Below are 13,282 nucleotides of genomic sequence, written 5' to 3'. Positions count from 1 at the left end.
GGGGGGGCACTGGGGGTCAGTGGGGAGGCAGTACTGGGGCACTGGGGGGCAGGAGGTGAAGCTCATGGGGCAGTGGGGCAGGAGATGCAGTGATGGGGGGCACTGGGAGGGCAATACTGGGGCACTGGGGGGAAAACGGTGAGGTCTGCAGGGCAGGGAGGGCTGCCGGGCCAAGGAGGGGGGGGAACAGACAGCGATGAGGGCACTGGAAGAAGGGCTCCGGTGTCTGGGAGGAGGTCGGGAGCCGGAGCAGGGGAGGGGAAGACCGCCCGGGATCCTTTTGCTGCGATGCTGCGTGCCGTGGCAGCGGAGAGGGATGCAGGCGTCTTTGTAGGGAGAGCAGCGCCGAACAGAGACGCTGCCGAGAAGCCGAGCAGGCCCCTGATGCTGATGTTGTCATCTGTGTCTCTGTTATGTATTATTTCCAGCTGATTGGTAAAGATGGAAAGAGGGAGAGGAGGAGGAGGAGGAGGAGGAAGGAACCTGGGAGGTTCTGGCCTGCAGAGGAGCATTTATTCCCAGTCCCAGCAGCAGTACCATTACCCGGCCTCCTCCCAGGGGGGCTGCATGGAGATCCAGGAGCTGGCCTCCAAGAGGGTGGACATCCAGAAAAAGCGATTTTATCTGGACGTGAAACAGAGCTCCCGAGGCCGCTTCCTGAAGATCGCCGAGGTGTGGATAGGAAGAGGCAGGCAGGACAATATCAGGAAAAGCAAGCTGACCCTCTCCTTGTCCGTGGCCGCCGAGCTGAAGGACTGCCTGGGGGACTTCATCGAGCACTACGCCCACCTGGGCCTGAAAGGCGGCCCCGGTCACCGGCACGAGCACAGCAATGACAAAGAGCAGCATCCCCGGAGGCGGCAGCAGCACCCGCCGCCATCGCCTCCGGTGTCCGTCGGCTCCGAAGAGCACCCTCACAGCGTCCTCAAAACGGAGTACATCGAGAGGGACAACAGAAAGTATTACCTGGACCTGAAGGAGAATCAGCGAGGGCGTTTCTTGCGGATTAGACAAACCATGAGTAGGGGACCTGGCATGATGGGTTATTTTGGCCACAGCTTGGGACAGGAGCAGACGATCGTCCTTCCAGCGCAAGGGATGATTGAGTTCAGGGATGCTTTGGTCCAGCTGATCGAAGAATACGGCGAGGGGGACATAGAGGATCGCCGGGGGGCAGGCGATGACCCCCCGGAGCTCCCCGAGGGCACCTCCTTCCGAGTGGACAACAAGCGCTTCTACTTCGACGTGGGATCCAACAGGTACGGCATTTTCCTGAAGGTAAGTGAGGTGAGGCCGCCCTACCGTAACACCATCACGGTTCCGTACAAAGCGTGGACACGGTTTGGGGAAAATTTTATCAAGTACGAAGAAGAGATGAGGAGAATTTACAACAGCCATAAAGAAAAAAGAATGGATGCCAGAGGGGACAGTGGTGAAGAGCAAGAGGGTCTGGAATAGAGTGCATTGGACTGGCCGTCTGGCAAAATAAACAAAACAAGCAGAAATTGGTGAGAGGGACTGACCTATAGTAATTTCAAGTCGCCCCATTTTTGTTTTTTTTTTTTCTTTTTTTTGTAAAGTCCTTTTCCGGTAGTTCTTGCTAACTCCAGTCCGTAATGTTACAGGAGTCTGGTTATCACGTTAAATTACACCCCAAACATCTCCGTATGTCTTATGAAAGTACCGACCTCCCGAGTCCGTATGAGTCAGCTGCTTCGAGTGTTGAAGACTGTGGAAGTACGCGTATCAGCACACAAAAAAAAAAAAAATCCGGCACTCTGACCTTTAAATAGTCTAGATAAGGCTCGTGTTGCACTTCAACGTGATACAGAAAAAAAAACCAACCACAACACCCAAACCTTATGCTGAAATGTATCGGTTTCTGCTTATGACGGGTTTTCCGGGACTGAATTCTGCCTGTACTCGTTCGAAAGGCTGAGCAGCGTAGCCGTAGGGCGTTTACAACAAAAATCGACTTTGTGTGAATTGCTGGTTTGGGTACGAGGAGAGGTAGAGGTTTTAAAATTGGCATCTGCTGGTCATTCAGTTTGAGACGATATTCTATGTGGGTAAAACCTCGATAACTGGTCAGACCTTGATAACATGCTGGTGAGGAGCGGAAGGTTTGTTATTTGTCTTGTAGTTTTGTGCTGACCGAATAACCCGAGTACCCCAGGATAGCGAAGCTCTACTCGAGTGCTAAGCCTTCTGAGTTAATGGCAATGAACAACAACCCCCTCCTCATCTACATGTTCTGCCCGTGCGAGGCTGGTGGGGTTTTTTAACTACTATTTTCAATGCATTTGTCCAAAATTTCAAAAGGTGGTTTTCGTATTAGGGACGTTATGGGTTCCAGCAGGCGGCTGTGGAGCGGGTATTCAGAGGTGGAGGGACCGCCGCGACCGAGGCTCCCGCCTTCTCTCCCAAACGTGAGATTAATGCGGTCGTGATGTTACCAGCACGAGGAAAACACCCGGGGGGTTTTTCTCCTCCCGCTGCGAGAAAGACCTTTGGGGGGTTTGGTGCACCATTAGATTCGTATAAAAAGGCGTCTCTCTCGTACTCACCCGTAGCGCGTTTCGGAAGCCGTGGTTAACGTCGCGTCGGGTTTTCTGTCGTGTTGATTTTACAGGTGGTGTTGTTAGGGGATAATATCCGTGCCCTGCCATCACCATCACCCCCTTCCCACCCGCTCAGAGCTGGGGCTGTCGTCAAGCCATTCGATTCCTCATCGCCCACCGCCAGGTTCCCGTGTCGTCCCGCTAAAGTCTCTGTAACGTAAATTTTACATCTGGCGATACAAACTCTCTGCCTGGAGGGAAAAATGTGTACGATTACCCATTTAGGAGGTTGGTGAAAGGTTTTGAAAATTCTCTCTTGTTTATTACAACACAAATACTTATATATATATATAAGGGGCTTTTCCAGCCCTTGGGCGACCAGCTCCCTCCGCTCTGAAACCAGCGGGTTCTTCCAATTACGCGTTGCGCACCTTTAAGATTTTTTTTTAAAGTCGGCATTACTGTGTCTAATCAGATATCTATAATCCTTTGAATCAGGTGGTTTTTGTCTTTTTTCCAGAGTGGCCTAGTGTGCATGTGGACCAGCTATTTTCCATGCAACCATTATATGTCATTTTTTTTGTTTTAATTTGTTGAGAAACTTATTTATCTCCCAACCGTTCGTCGCTCGTAGTCTGGAGCCACCTGCACGCTGCACGGCCACGCTCAATCCGAATGCTATTACCTGTTAACGTCATTAACCATAACGAGAAAAGTTGGGGAGGCAGGGGTGGGAACCAAGAGGATAATCTGGACTTTAGTTCGGGTACTAAAACTAGTTGATCTGTTTTAACTTTAAAAAAAAAAAAAGGTAAAAAAAAAAAAAAAGAAAAAAAAGAAAAGCTTGCACCAAAGTCACCAAAGAACCTTTAGGAAAATGTTACGGTTGTGACAAGAAGTAAGAAAGTTAATTTCACTGTTTTAGGTGATTCCCCCTTTAGGTAAAACCACACGTAGCAGTTACAGCAACCAAGCCTTTGGCTTAGTGCCAAAAACTCCCGTCCGTTTCTGCGTAGATCGCTCTTTCAGGTACTTTTTCCAACTCTCGGAGAGATGTTCTCGCTCCACCACTCCAACAGCTAGCGGACCGGGATGAATCAGCTGGAGGTTAAACCGGGTACTGGTTCATCGTCGCTCTTAGGGCTTTGGTCCCAATGGTTTTAACAGGTCAATTCAAACAAACAAACAAATAAACCAACCGCAAAACCAACATTAAAATAACTCTACATCCTCTTATTGGTGTGAAACCAGAATTTCGTGAATGAGTCCTTGATGCGTACGTTAGCGTATTGCTGACTGCTGCTGCCCGTCACAGTGCCTGGAGTAAAAAATTAACTTATATTCCAACAAACCGGAGCTATGAATGTACAAACTTTTTACGCTCTGCTTCCCCTTCCCGTTTCTACGTGGCATTCCTCCCCCGCCAGCTTGACATCTCCCCGTCCCAGCCTACCTTTGCCTCAAGGGATCGTAAAAGCTCCTACGTTGGAATTACCCGAGTGACCGCGTGTGTTGTAAGTGATCATGCCTTCCCCGTGTTCCTGTAGCGTTGGTGAGGAAAATACTTGCGACGGGCAAAGCAATTGGAAAGGGATATTTTCTTCACCGTTTTAAAAGAGAGAGAGAAAAAAAAAAAGTGAAATGGCTTTCCTTATTGCTGCCCATTTTTTTAAATCCCCCTTTATCTTTTTTTTTTTTTTTAATTAGTTGGCCTTCTGATGGCATTAGTTTGTTGTAAATATCACCCAGTAATTCAGCGTCTGCTGGCTACCGGGTCAGGCTCGGTTCTGGCACGCAGGTATCCCATAGGATCCACTAATTCATTTACTCCCCCGGCACGGGATGCACCTTACTATCCGAAACTGGATCGGGATCTTCACGTTCGTAGCCGATCGCCCGTGGGTAAACCACTAGCCGTGGGTTTCCACCGCAATGGAAAGCACCGACGTTGTCAGATGTTGTCGTTGGAGGGTAATACGGACTCACTGGAAATGTAGCAATGCAAGACTTGAACGGTGAGATTTGGAAACGGGTTCCTTGGTTCGTTTCGGCAGCGCGTCTGCAGCTTCCGAGGGCGGCGCTAACGTGGGCTGCCGGCGCGCAGAAGGGCCCGGCGAGATGCTCGGGAACGCCGAATCCCTAATGCGTTTTTAAATGTTCATTCCCGATGCCCTGAAACTGCCATGTCCCTTAAACTTGAGAAAACACAAGCTTATTTGCACTAGAAAGAACGGCCAAAAACAATCCTTAGGAGGACAGGGTGAAGAGCACCAGTCTGAACCTCTTTTTTTCTCATGAGAGAATTTCCTATTCGAGCCCTCACCTCTGTTTCGAAATTGTATGGTCCCGGCAGAAAGTCTGTCAGTTCAATAATTAAATCGTAATGCACTTTATATTGTGTAAATAATACGAGGAGCACATTTCTGCTCCCGCTCTGGTAAGGGGATGCTTTGGTAATGTAGTCTAATGCTGAAAGAAGCCGTCTCCTGCCTGCACGTGTCTGTTAGAGACCTGTCGTACTTGCTTGGTCCGGCTCCGCTCGTATGTTAGAGGAGGACAGGCACTATATTGAGGATCCTCTCAAACCACCAAGAGTGGGATGATTTTGGGTTGGGGTTGTTTGTTTGTTTTTTATTATTATTTTGTTTTGTTTCTTAAAGTTGCGATTTGCAGAGCTGCTGAGCATCCTCAGCTCCGCCCTCGCCCCTTCTGCAAATCCAGCTCCCGACGTCGCTGCCGAGGCTTAAACCCAAAGCTTTTCACCTCTAGTCTCGACAAAGCCGAGTCCAGCGGCTCCCTCGTACTTGGCTTTCCCCGCTGTGGGCACAGAAGTTGAGGTTGGGGGGTCCCTAAAAACCTTATCCCGGGCGGAAGGGGCTGCGGGGGCTTCCCCTGCCTTGCAGCGGGGTGTTGCGTTGAGTTCAGCCCATCGAGATGGCTTTCTCGGTAAAGTTTGGAGGCAGGGGCGCGCTAACGAAGGGTCGGGAAGCGTTTTGCACTGATGCAGCGAAGGTGACCCGGCGGGGCGCTCCAGAGGAGATGGCAAAACCCACCGTCGCGGGTTCGTCGCGTCGAGTCCAAATGATGGACTTGACCCAGCAAGAAGCTGCGGCGGTTATTGGTAATCTACTCGTCGTCGTAAGTGTTTCTTATCTGTATCCGATATATACAAATTCATATTCACGTATAGGCATTAATATATTTATGTGAGTATATTGTAGCCTGTAGTAGCTCGTAGCAAAATAATCTTATTTATCTGAAGTACGCAGTCTAAAGAGGGGGCAGTTTTCTCCTTTTACCGGTCTAGATAAACACGTTATTTCACCGAGAGCTGGTTGCGTGCTGGTCGTCGCGCCCCTTGTAAGATTTCTGCTTTTAAGCGCTCTCATCCCTTAGGTTTTCGGCAAGGCTGCAAGGGAAAACGTAGTCAAAAGACGGCAAAACTCTTCCTTGGAGGCGTCGTTTGGGCGAGGTGAGGTGAGAGCTGTAAGGAAGAGGCAGCTGCAGGTACTGCCGTGTTTCCATGCCGTTTTACAACGCTCTGCAAATCTGTACTACCATGTTCATAAAATCCCTAGTAGAAGTATTAAAAACCTATCCTCTATTAAAAAAAAAAAAAAAAGAGCAAACAATTACCAAAATCAATGTCGGCGCACTTTTTTTTCTGCTAAAGATGTTGTAGTCTAATGATTGCATCATTATTTTTTTTTTCCATATGGCCTATTTATGTGACCTAAACTCACAGGGAAGGGAGTCGGTAGCGGTTAGGAAGCCTACTGCTCGCTTGACTCGCAGCCCTTTTATCCAAGCGTAGTGATTTTTATAGCAGAAAAAGGTTTATTGTTCTGTATTTTTGTTGGGCAGATTTTGCACCACATCGAAAATTAATTAATAAGCGGTTTTAGTTCCATGGCATTTCTGCTTTTGCTGTACGTACAGTATATATATACCATTTATAAAATAATTCTTAAAGAGAAGTATACCTTCTGTTTAATTTTTTATGCTGCTTCCTCCAAAATTAAAATGCCTTTTATTTTTGATTACTTAACGTGTTGTGACGTCTAAAATTCACCTTTCCTACCCCTCCGTCCCTTTCAAGTAAAGGTTGTCTTCGAAATAAAGAGTTTATCCAAGTAAGAGTGGAAATAAATCGTCCCGCTGGCGTTGATCCTGCCGGCGTGAGCGCTGGCAGCGGGGAGCAAAGCTTCTCCAGCGTTTCCGAGATTTCCTGGGAGAGCGTGATACATCCCCGTAGGCTGCCGGCAGGGTGGGACCACGGACCTCGTCCCCTTGGATGGGCATGTTGGCGGTGGCTTGAGGTGGCAGCAGGTTTAAGCCATCCTCTTCATAGCTGCGTTGTTGTTTTCCGGCTGTAGGGCATGCTGCCCGTTGGGCAGTGGGTATATCATCTTTACACTATTGATGCTAGCGTGGTGATGTCTTCTCTTGACCCCTCTGTCCTTTCACTTTCATCTGGAGACATTAAAATTTCGTTGCGTAGGGGCAAAACCAAGCAAATTTGAGCATCTGGAGAAAGAAGATTCACCTGTTAGGCTTTTTTCTTCTGGGTAGACGTGAAACCTGCGCGGGACTGTGGTTCATGTGGAGGGTCTTGGTTGCCCTCCGTGTCCTCCACGCTTGCAGTTTGTTATCGCTTAGCCCGTCAGTGCTGTGAAATCACGGCTGTGGACCTTTTTGGGGGGATGCGGTCTTGCCTAAAAATGGCTGAATTCTGTTGTGACCACAGGAAAAAAGCCCCAGCGGGGGGACAAGGTGCTTCTGGACTCGGGCGCTTTGGAAAACGCTAAAGCCAGATCTTTCACCACTCTGTTTCTCCAAAATCTGCAGAAGCTTTCATGGGCTGACGCTGATTTTCTCACACCTGCGTTCCGTTCCCCACCTGTACCTCCGTAAAAGCAACTATATTTTAAAGCGTTGAGGTGAAATAAAATATAAGGAACTCCTGATAGGTGACATGGATTGAAAATTGGTTTTCCAGAAATGTCAAAGCGTAAATTGAGGTTTTAGAAGGCGGACGTCGTTTTGGCGTTTCTGTGATGGATGTGATTAGATCGTTCCTTCCACACGCCGAGGCATCATGTGAAACGTGAACGTGCAGCCTCGGGGCTCTCTTACGTACGTTAACTTCTAGAAAGGTGTACGCTGGATGTACCTTCTGGCCTTTTCGTGCTTGTTGGACACGTTTTGTGTTTGTACGGTATCCAGAGGTACTGGTCTAGCCTCGAGGTGCCTGGCTGCCACCCCAGTAAAACCATCATTAACGGTTTGCTAATTCATCTTCCTAATTGATGGGCTACCTCGAAACGCTTGGAGTGGCGCAGGGAAGTTGCTAGCTCTATGCAGATTAGCCGCTGTAAATAAAAAAAAAAAAAGACATACTCCATCTTTTAGGTGTTTCAGACCCATCCTACGTACTAGTATTCCACAGGGAAGGATAACGGCCTCTGTCTCGGAGTTGGTGGCGGGAAACACAGCCAGTCAGATGCGTTTTTTAACCACGGGAGGGGAAATCCACCTGGCAGGCAGAAGCGTGCATCTAGCTGTTTCTGCATGTTGATCGTTTGCCACGCAGAGATTAATTGGAGGAAAAGATCGCCCTTCGTGTCGGTTGCTGGAAGACAGCTAAAGCTGTCCAAGCACGGTGCTGATACAACATCTGTGAATTTGTATGTGTCACCCACAAATTAACACAGAGAGAAGAGAGAGAGGAATATTTTTTATATATATATGCATATACATATTAAAAATAGTAATTTTTTTTTCCTGTTTCCTAGAGACCCTTCCCTTTTGACACGTTAAAATGTTAGCTGTCGTCTTTTTCTGTTTTCCGTATCAGAGATGTTCAACGTGCAATACGAGCGGGGAGATAAGATTTCACGAGCAATATCAACGTGCCGTACTATTAACGCTAAATCTTTACACTACAAATCGCGTGCAATAGAATCTGCACTTCAAAACAGCAGAGAGTACGTGGGATAAAAGACATGGGTTAACCTCAGGCTCTTACAAGTGTTCCCATCTGGTCGTTGTTCTGAGCGTATGTTGTTGGCACGATGCGGAGGGAGAAGGGGGAGTAAGAGCCGAGAGAGAGAAGCGCTTCCCACCGAGGCAGGGGAACGACAAGGCAGGAGGGGGCGGAGGGAAGCGAGGACAAGATTCGTCCTCCCCGGGGGGAACGGCAGAGCATGACGATGGTTTTATCTGCGGTAGGAGGAATAGGTGGCACCGTCAGCGCTGGAGCCCCACGGAGCCAGGGAAGGAGGCAGAGCCTGGATCCTAATGCTCCTCTCGGGGATCTCCTTGGCTGGGTCTCCTTCCCCTTTGGGGCACACCAGTCCGGCATTAACATGCTCGGCAAGCGTCGAGTCTCGCTGACAAACCCATCGGGGCCAAGCGGGTCCGACGGATGGAGTTATTACTTTTGCAGCTTGCTTTTTAAGGCTCAAGTGGCTTAGTTCTTCCCAGGAATGCCTGCAGAAGTTTCGGGGAGCATATAAGTGTTGGTGGCCTGTCAGGTTTGCTGATGACATCCCAATTTATGCATGCTCGCGTCTGCTTTTCGCCGGAGCCTTGCTCGGCAGGATGCTCTGACTGCCTCCCGCTCCCGGATCCAGCCAGGGCTGTGTGCCGGAGGGTTACCTCGTCGATGGGGCAGCTGCTTTTTTCCATTGCAGAAGAAGGGCGTTGGTGAAGGCTGGAGGGGATCCGAGGGAAAGAAAGCGGCTTTCAAGAAACAAAGTCCATGCCTGTACCTTTGCAAAGGGGTTTGCGTCATTTTTAATGAGATTCTTTGCAGATGATCACCGCTTGCATCGCCTTTATTTTCCTGGGCCCCCGGCGTCGGTACTCTGAGGTCTGATGTACAGAAGCGGTCGGTGTAACCAGCTGTCGAAAGCTGTGCTTTGGGCAAGGGAAGTGCTGTCGTAATTGCGAGGACTCCGGAAAAGCCGTTGGTATCTCAATCTGGGCCTCCTGATAACGGAGACGGGGTCATGTCGGCTTTATTCTGCCCGTGCTTATGTTCCCCACCCATGAAATGGGGTGGATGATACCTCCCTACCTCAAAGGGGTGTGACAAAGGCAAGTTCGTTTGGCGTTAGAGTTTTTGCGATAATCTGATGCTGATCAATACTGATGATCGCCGAAAGCAAACCGAGAAGGAATTTGGTGTGAAACGTACTGAGTAGATACGTGTGCGGTGTTTGGAAGGTACGCGTAGGTAAGGCTTGGATTGCATACAGAACGATGAATGGATAAGAAACCTATATCCTAAAGGAGGAGGGAAAGTTGTAAGAGATTGAGTGATTAAGCTCTCTATGCATATGTCCAAAGCAGTTGCAATTAAGGTTACTCAGATAATCCTTAGTTCTGGCATTTCCTGACCTTCGATTGCTCGGTTTTCCAAATTGTTTTCTTCTCCGCTGTTTCCTATGAAGCTATATCGGTGTACTGTTCAATAACACCAGGTTGTTTCAGGATCCACATCATCTCTATTATTCCCAAGTTGAAGAACCTGGAAAAAAAATCTGCTCTTTTAAATCTCCAGTGATGGATATTCCCAGCTTCCCTCCCCAAGCGGTTCCAGTGCTTCACCCTGCTTACTCTCACTTTTCCAGCCCCTGTGTAATTCCATCACTTTTTGCCTTACAGGCCATGGTCTCGAGAGGAGTTAGGGAAACAATTTGTTCCCTTCCTTGCTGCAGCTCTTTTACGTAATTGAAGACTGTTGTCAAGTCTCTTCTGCATCGTTTTTCTAAGCAAATACAAAGCCTTCCAACCACGGGTAATTTTTAGCCCTCGTCACGTTCTTGTTGCTTTCTGATGAGTCCGTCTTCTTGAATCCAGAATTACAGAATCCAAAATCGAGAGAGGTGTTTTCGCTGCGATCATCTTCGAGTGGAAGGATTGCAAACCATACAAGGCTTTGTGCACCCGGTACACTGTGGTTTTGCAACAGCGTATTCGCTGCCTCCGGACCAGTTTGTAACTCCGCGTCCTCCCAGGTCCTCTTTGGTAGAGCCACTACCAAGGCTGTCATTTCTCACTCTCTGTCTCTACGGTAGTTCTTGCCCTTCTTCAACAGTTTTAGAGAATCCAGACTATTAAAATACCAGAGCACCCATTTTTCCACAAAGCTTTGCAACAGAAATCTCTTCTGCACGTGGCAGGGCGGCAGAACACCATCTATCGTTCGTGCCTCTGCTTATTTCTGAAGAGGACATAGAAAAAATACCCCGTCGACAGGCATTCTCCTGAATATTAAATATCCTCCTAAATGCTAAATATTATGACACTCTGCCCATCTTCACGGTAGAAGCAGTAACTCTGGCCCTAACAGGATACCTTTTTAACACAGATGTAAAGAATGTGTCTAGTGACAATATAAGCTCTCTGTGCCAATTTTTGGGGAAATTCAGGCTTTCCCTTGTGTTCCCAAATCTCCACAGATTGTTCCAGGAGAGTGTATTTTCGTCACGCAATAATGTGAATAGTCACCAAAATATTGATTTGAACTTTGCTAGCTTTAACTACGTTTTTGTCTGAATTTGCCCTCCCCTCTGCTGATTCTGCCTCTCCTGGTTCCTCTCCTGCCATCATCATTCGTGCTCGTGCTCCGTCTTTCCCTCCTCTAACCGTTATGGGCTGTCTGATTTTCTGCAGCATTAGTTTGGCATTGCCATTGCTCCTCTCTTACAAATTGGGATCTCAAAGTGAAACTGCCCAGCAGTTGAATTTCAGTTTTCCATGATCTTTCCAGCAGTAAAACGCTCCGTAGAGGAAGACCTCATTCTGCTTCAACCAGAGTCAGACCTCCAGGTCATTACTGGGACCTGGAAAAAAAAAAAAAAATATCCTCAAGTAAGCAAGACACTCAGCATTGGCATTCAGTCCCAGGTGGCTCTGTCTTCCACAGGGATGTCCCTCTTTTTTCCAGGTAAGATTTAAGCCCCTCTATTAATTTCCTGGGGGGCGTAGGCTACAGGTTACGCCGCTCAGAAAGCCTTTCAGCTGCCTTGTCCTAACGAGGTTGTGTCGCTGTCTCCTTCCCGGCTGCGCTGCAAGCCTTGCCCACCCAGCCAGGCCAGATAACTGCCTGAAGAACCCTGGTTTTGGGTTTGGTTTTTTTTTTTCCAGCTCCCAGAAGCTTCGGCCGCACTGAAAGTTAATTGGATTTTCCCCCGTAACATTTTTATTGCGAGGAGATCTGACAGTTTTGTGTGGGTATAGCTAGAGAGAAGTTCCTCCTGTTCCATGCAGGTTCTCACGCTGCTCTATAATCACTCGACACGTATACCCGACCGCCTTCCAGAAGTGCATTTAAGCATATGACTAACATCTGTCAAGCAGCAGTTGCTCTTTCTTCCCTCCTCTTCCTAGGGGAAAGGCTGAATGTGCCAATGCAGCCCTGGTATTTTTAACGTAAATTAATTATCCCCGCTGTTCGGCGTTAACGCTCTAAAGGGTGAGCTGAAGCACGTCGCGCGCTGGCAGCAGCAGAGCCCGAGGGCTTCGCAAGCACGGGGGCAAAGCGGAGGGTTTGCCGGGGGCGGTGGGGGCGCAAAGCCCGGCGTTCGCATCGCTCCCACCAGCTTCCCTCGCTAGCTGGTGTTCAACAGGAGCTGCTTTGTCTCTGGAATCGCCCCTTTGACCGTTGCTGCTGTGGAAATCATCGTTTTCGCTTTGAGGCTAGCACGGAGGAGCGTGCTGTGCTGCTGCGTGGTTGGGACCGGTTGAAAAGACCGTCTCTCCTGCGGGATGCTCGCAGGGAGCATCTAAGGGCGGAGGCAGCAGGTAGGTTCAGGCAGAGGAGGGGTGACGCAGCGGTACTCTGGATTAAATGAAACTCGGCGTGCAGTCAACAGATGGATTTCTCTTTGGGATGCATTCCCAATAGCCCCTTTTTCTTCTCTTCCAGGTTTTTGAACCTTCCCGAGATCTTTATAGCGCTGGTCAGAACAGATATTTGCAAGGGAACGAGCTGCCTCAGAAGACAGTCTCTTTGCTGAGACGTCAATAAACTCTGAAAAGATTTTGAAAACTGTAGCGTCGTGCTGGTCCCACTTTTAAAAGAGTTTTTCCCAGCGAGGCGTCGCAGCGGGGATGAGCGGAGGCCGTTGACAGCCAAGAACAGAGGGCAAGGCTTTGAGTCAGTTCTTTGCAGTAGTATTTATCCTAGATCCTATCACTCGGTTGATGCATGCGTATTTAATGCATAAATAAGCGAACTCTTTTCTTCTCTCTTCGCCTTCCGTGGCGGGTGCAGGATTATACTGCTGCGCCTGTGTCTAGTAGTTAGTCCTCCAATCCGGGAGGGATTTTGGGGCAGACTGCTGTGTTTCTCTGAGCTCCCGTGCTTCTGCAAATTCACGACAGTAAATACCGGGGGAAGAACTAAACCCAAGGGCCAGCCCTAAAACTTTGTTTGACTAAACCATTTATGTGTTTCTAGCTTCTAAAAGCTCTCTGGCATGGGGATTTTGTCAGCTGGTGTTGATTTAACACGTCCATCTCCCATTCCACCCCTAATCTTCAAAAATTATTTCACTTTCTAGTCCTTTAAAGCTGTAGTGTGTCTCCTGTTACTGTGATTGCTTTCCTTTCCCTCTGAGATACAAAAGGTTTTGTTGGACCCTTCCCAAAGGTTGTGTGCACGTCCCTGTAGTTAGTAGTGAAATTTTTTAATTTAAGCATTTTGAATT

The 13,282-nt window shown here is 48.5% G+C and overlaps 2 protein-coding genes across 2 annotated transcripts in view; both read left to right on the top strand.

Annotated features, from left to right (window-relative positions):
* Positions 1-441: 441 nt before the first annotated feature.
* Positions 442-1,511, top strand: PURG (purine-rich element binding protein G). Its single transcript, XM_009885801.1, has one exon. The coding sequence runs from the start codon at positions 442-444 to the stop codon at positions 1,456-1,458; it is 1,017 nt and encodes a 338-aa protein (XP_009884103.1). The 3' UTR covers positions 1,459-1,511.
* A 3,984-nt stretch (positions 1,512-5,495) lies between these two features.
* The window catches only part of PPP2CB (protein phosphatase 2, catalytic subunit, beta isozyme), a 38,430-nt gene continuing 30,643 nt past the window's right edge, over positions 5,496-13,282 (top strand). Inside the window, exons 1-2 of the mRNA XM_009885806.1 lie at positions 5,496-5,682; positions 5,958-6,033. Of these exons, the coding sequence (XP_009884108.1) occupies positions 5,496-5,682; positions 5,958-6,033 (263 nt within the window). The remainder of the gene's footprint in view (positions 5,683-5,957; positions 6,034-13,282) is intronic.

This window comes from Charadrius vociferus, unplaced genomic scaffold (genome assembly GCF_000708025.1).
Source record: "Charadrius vociferus isolate BGI_N301 unplaced genomic scaffold, ASM70802v2 scaffold215, whole genome shotgun sequence".
NCBI lineage: Eukaryota > Metazoa > Chordata > Aves > Charadriiformes > Charadriidae > Charadrius > Charadrius vociferus.
Note: the sequence above shows the minus strand (reverse complement) of the source record. Positions and strands in the feature narration are given on the sequence as shown.

Bases quoted from the DNA above. Each gene is read 5' to 3' on its own strand.
- PURG (XM_009885801.1), top strand. From the start codon at position 442: ATGGAAAGAGGGAGAGGAGGAGGAGGAGGAGGAGGAAGGAACCTGGGA.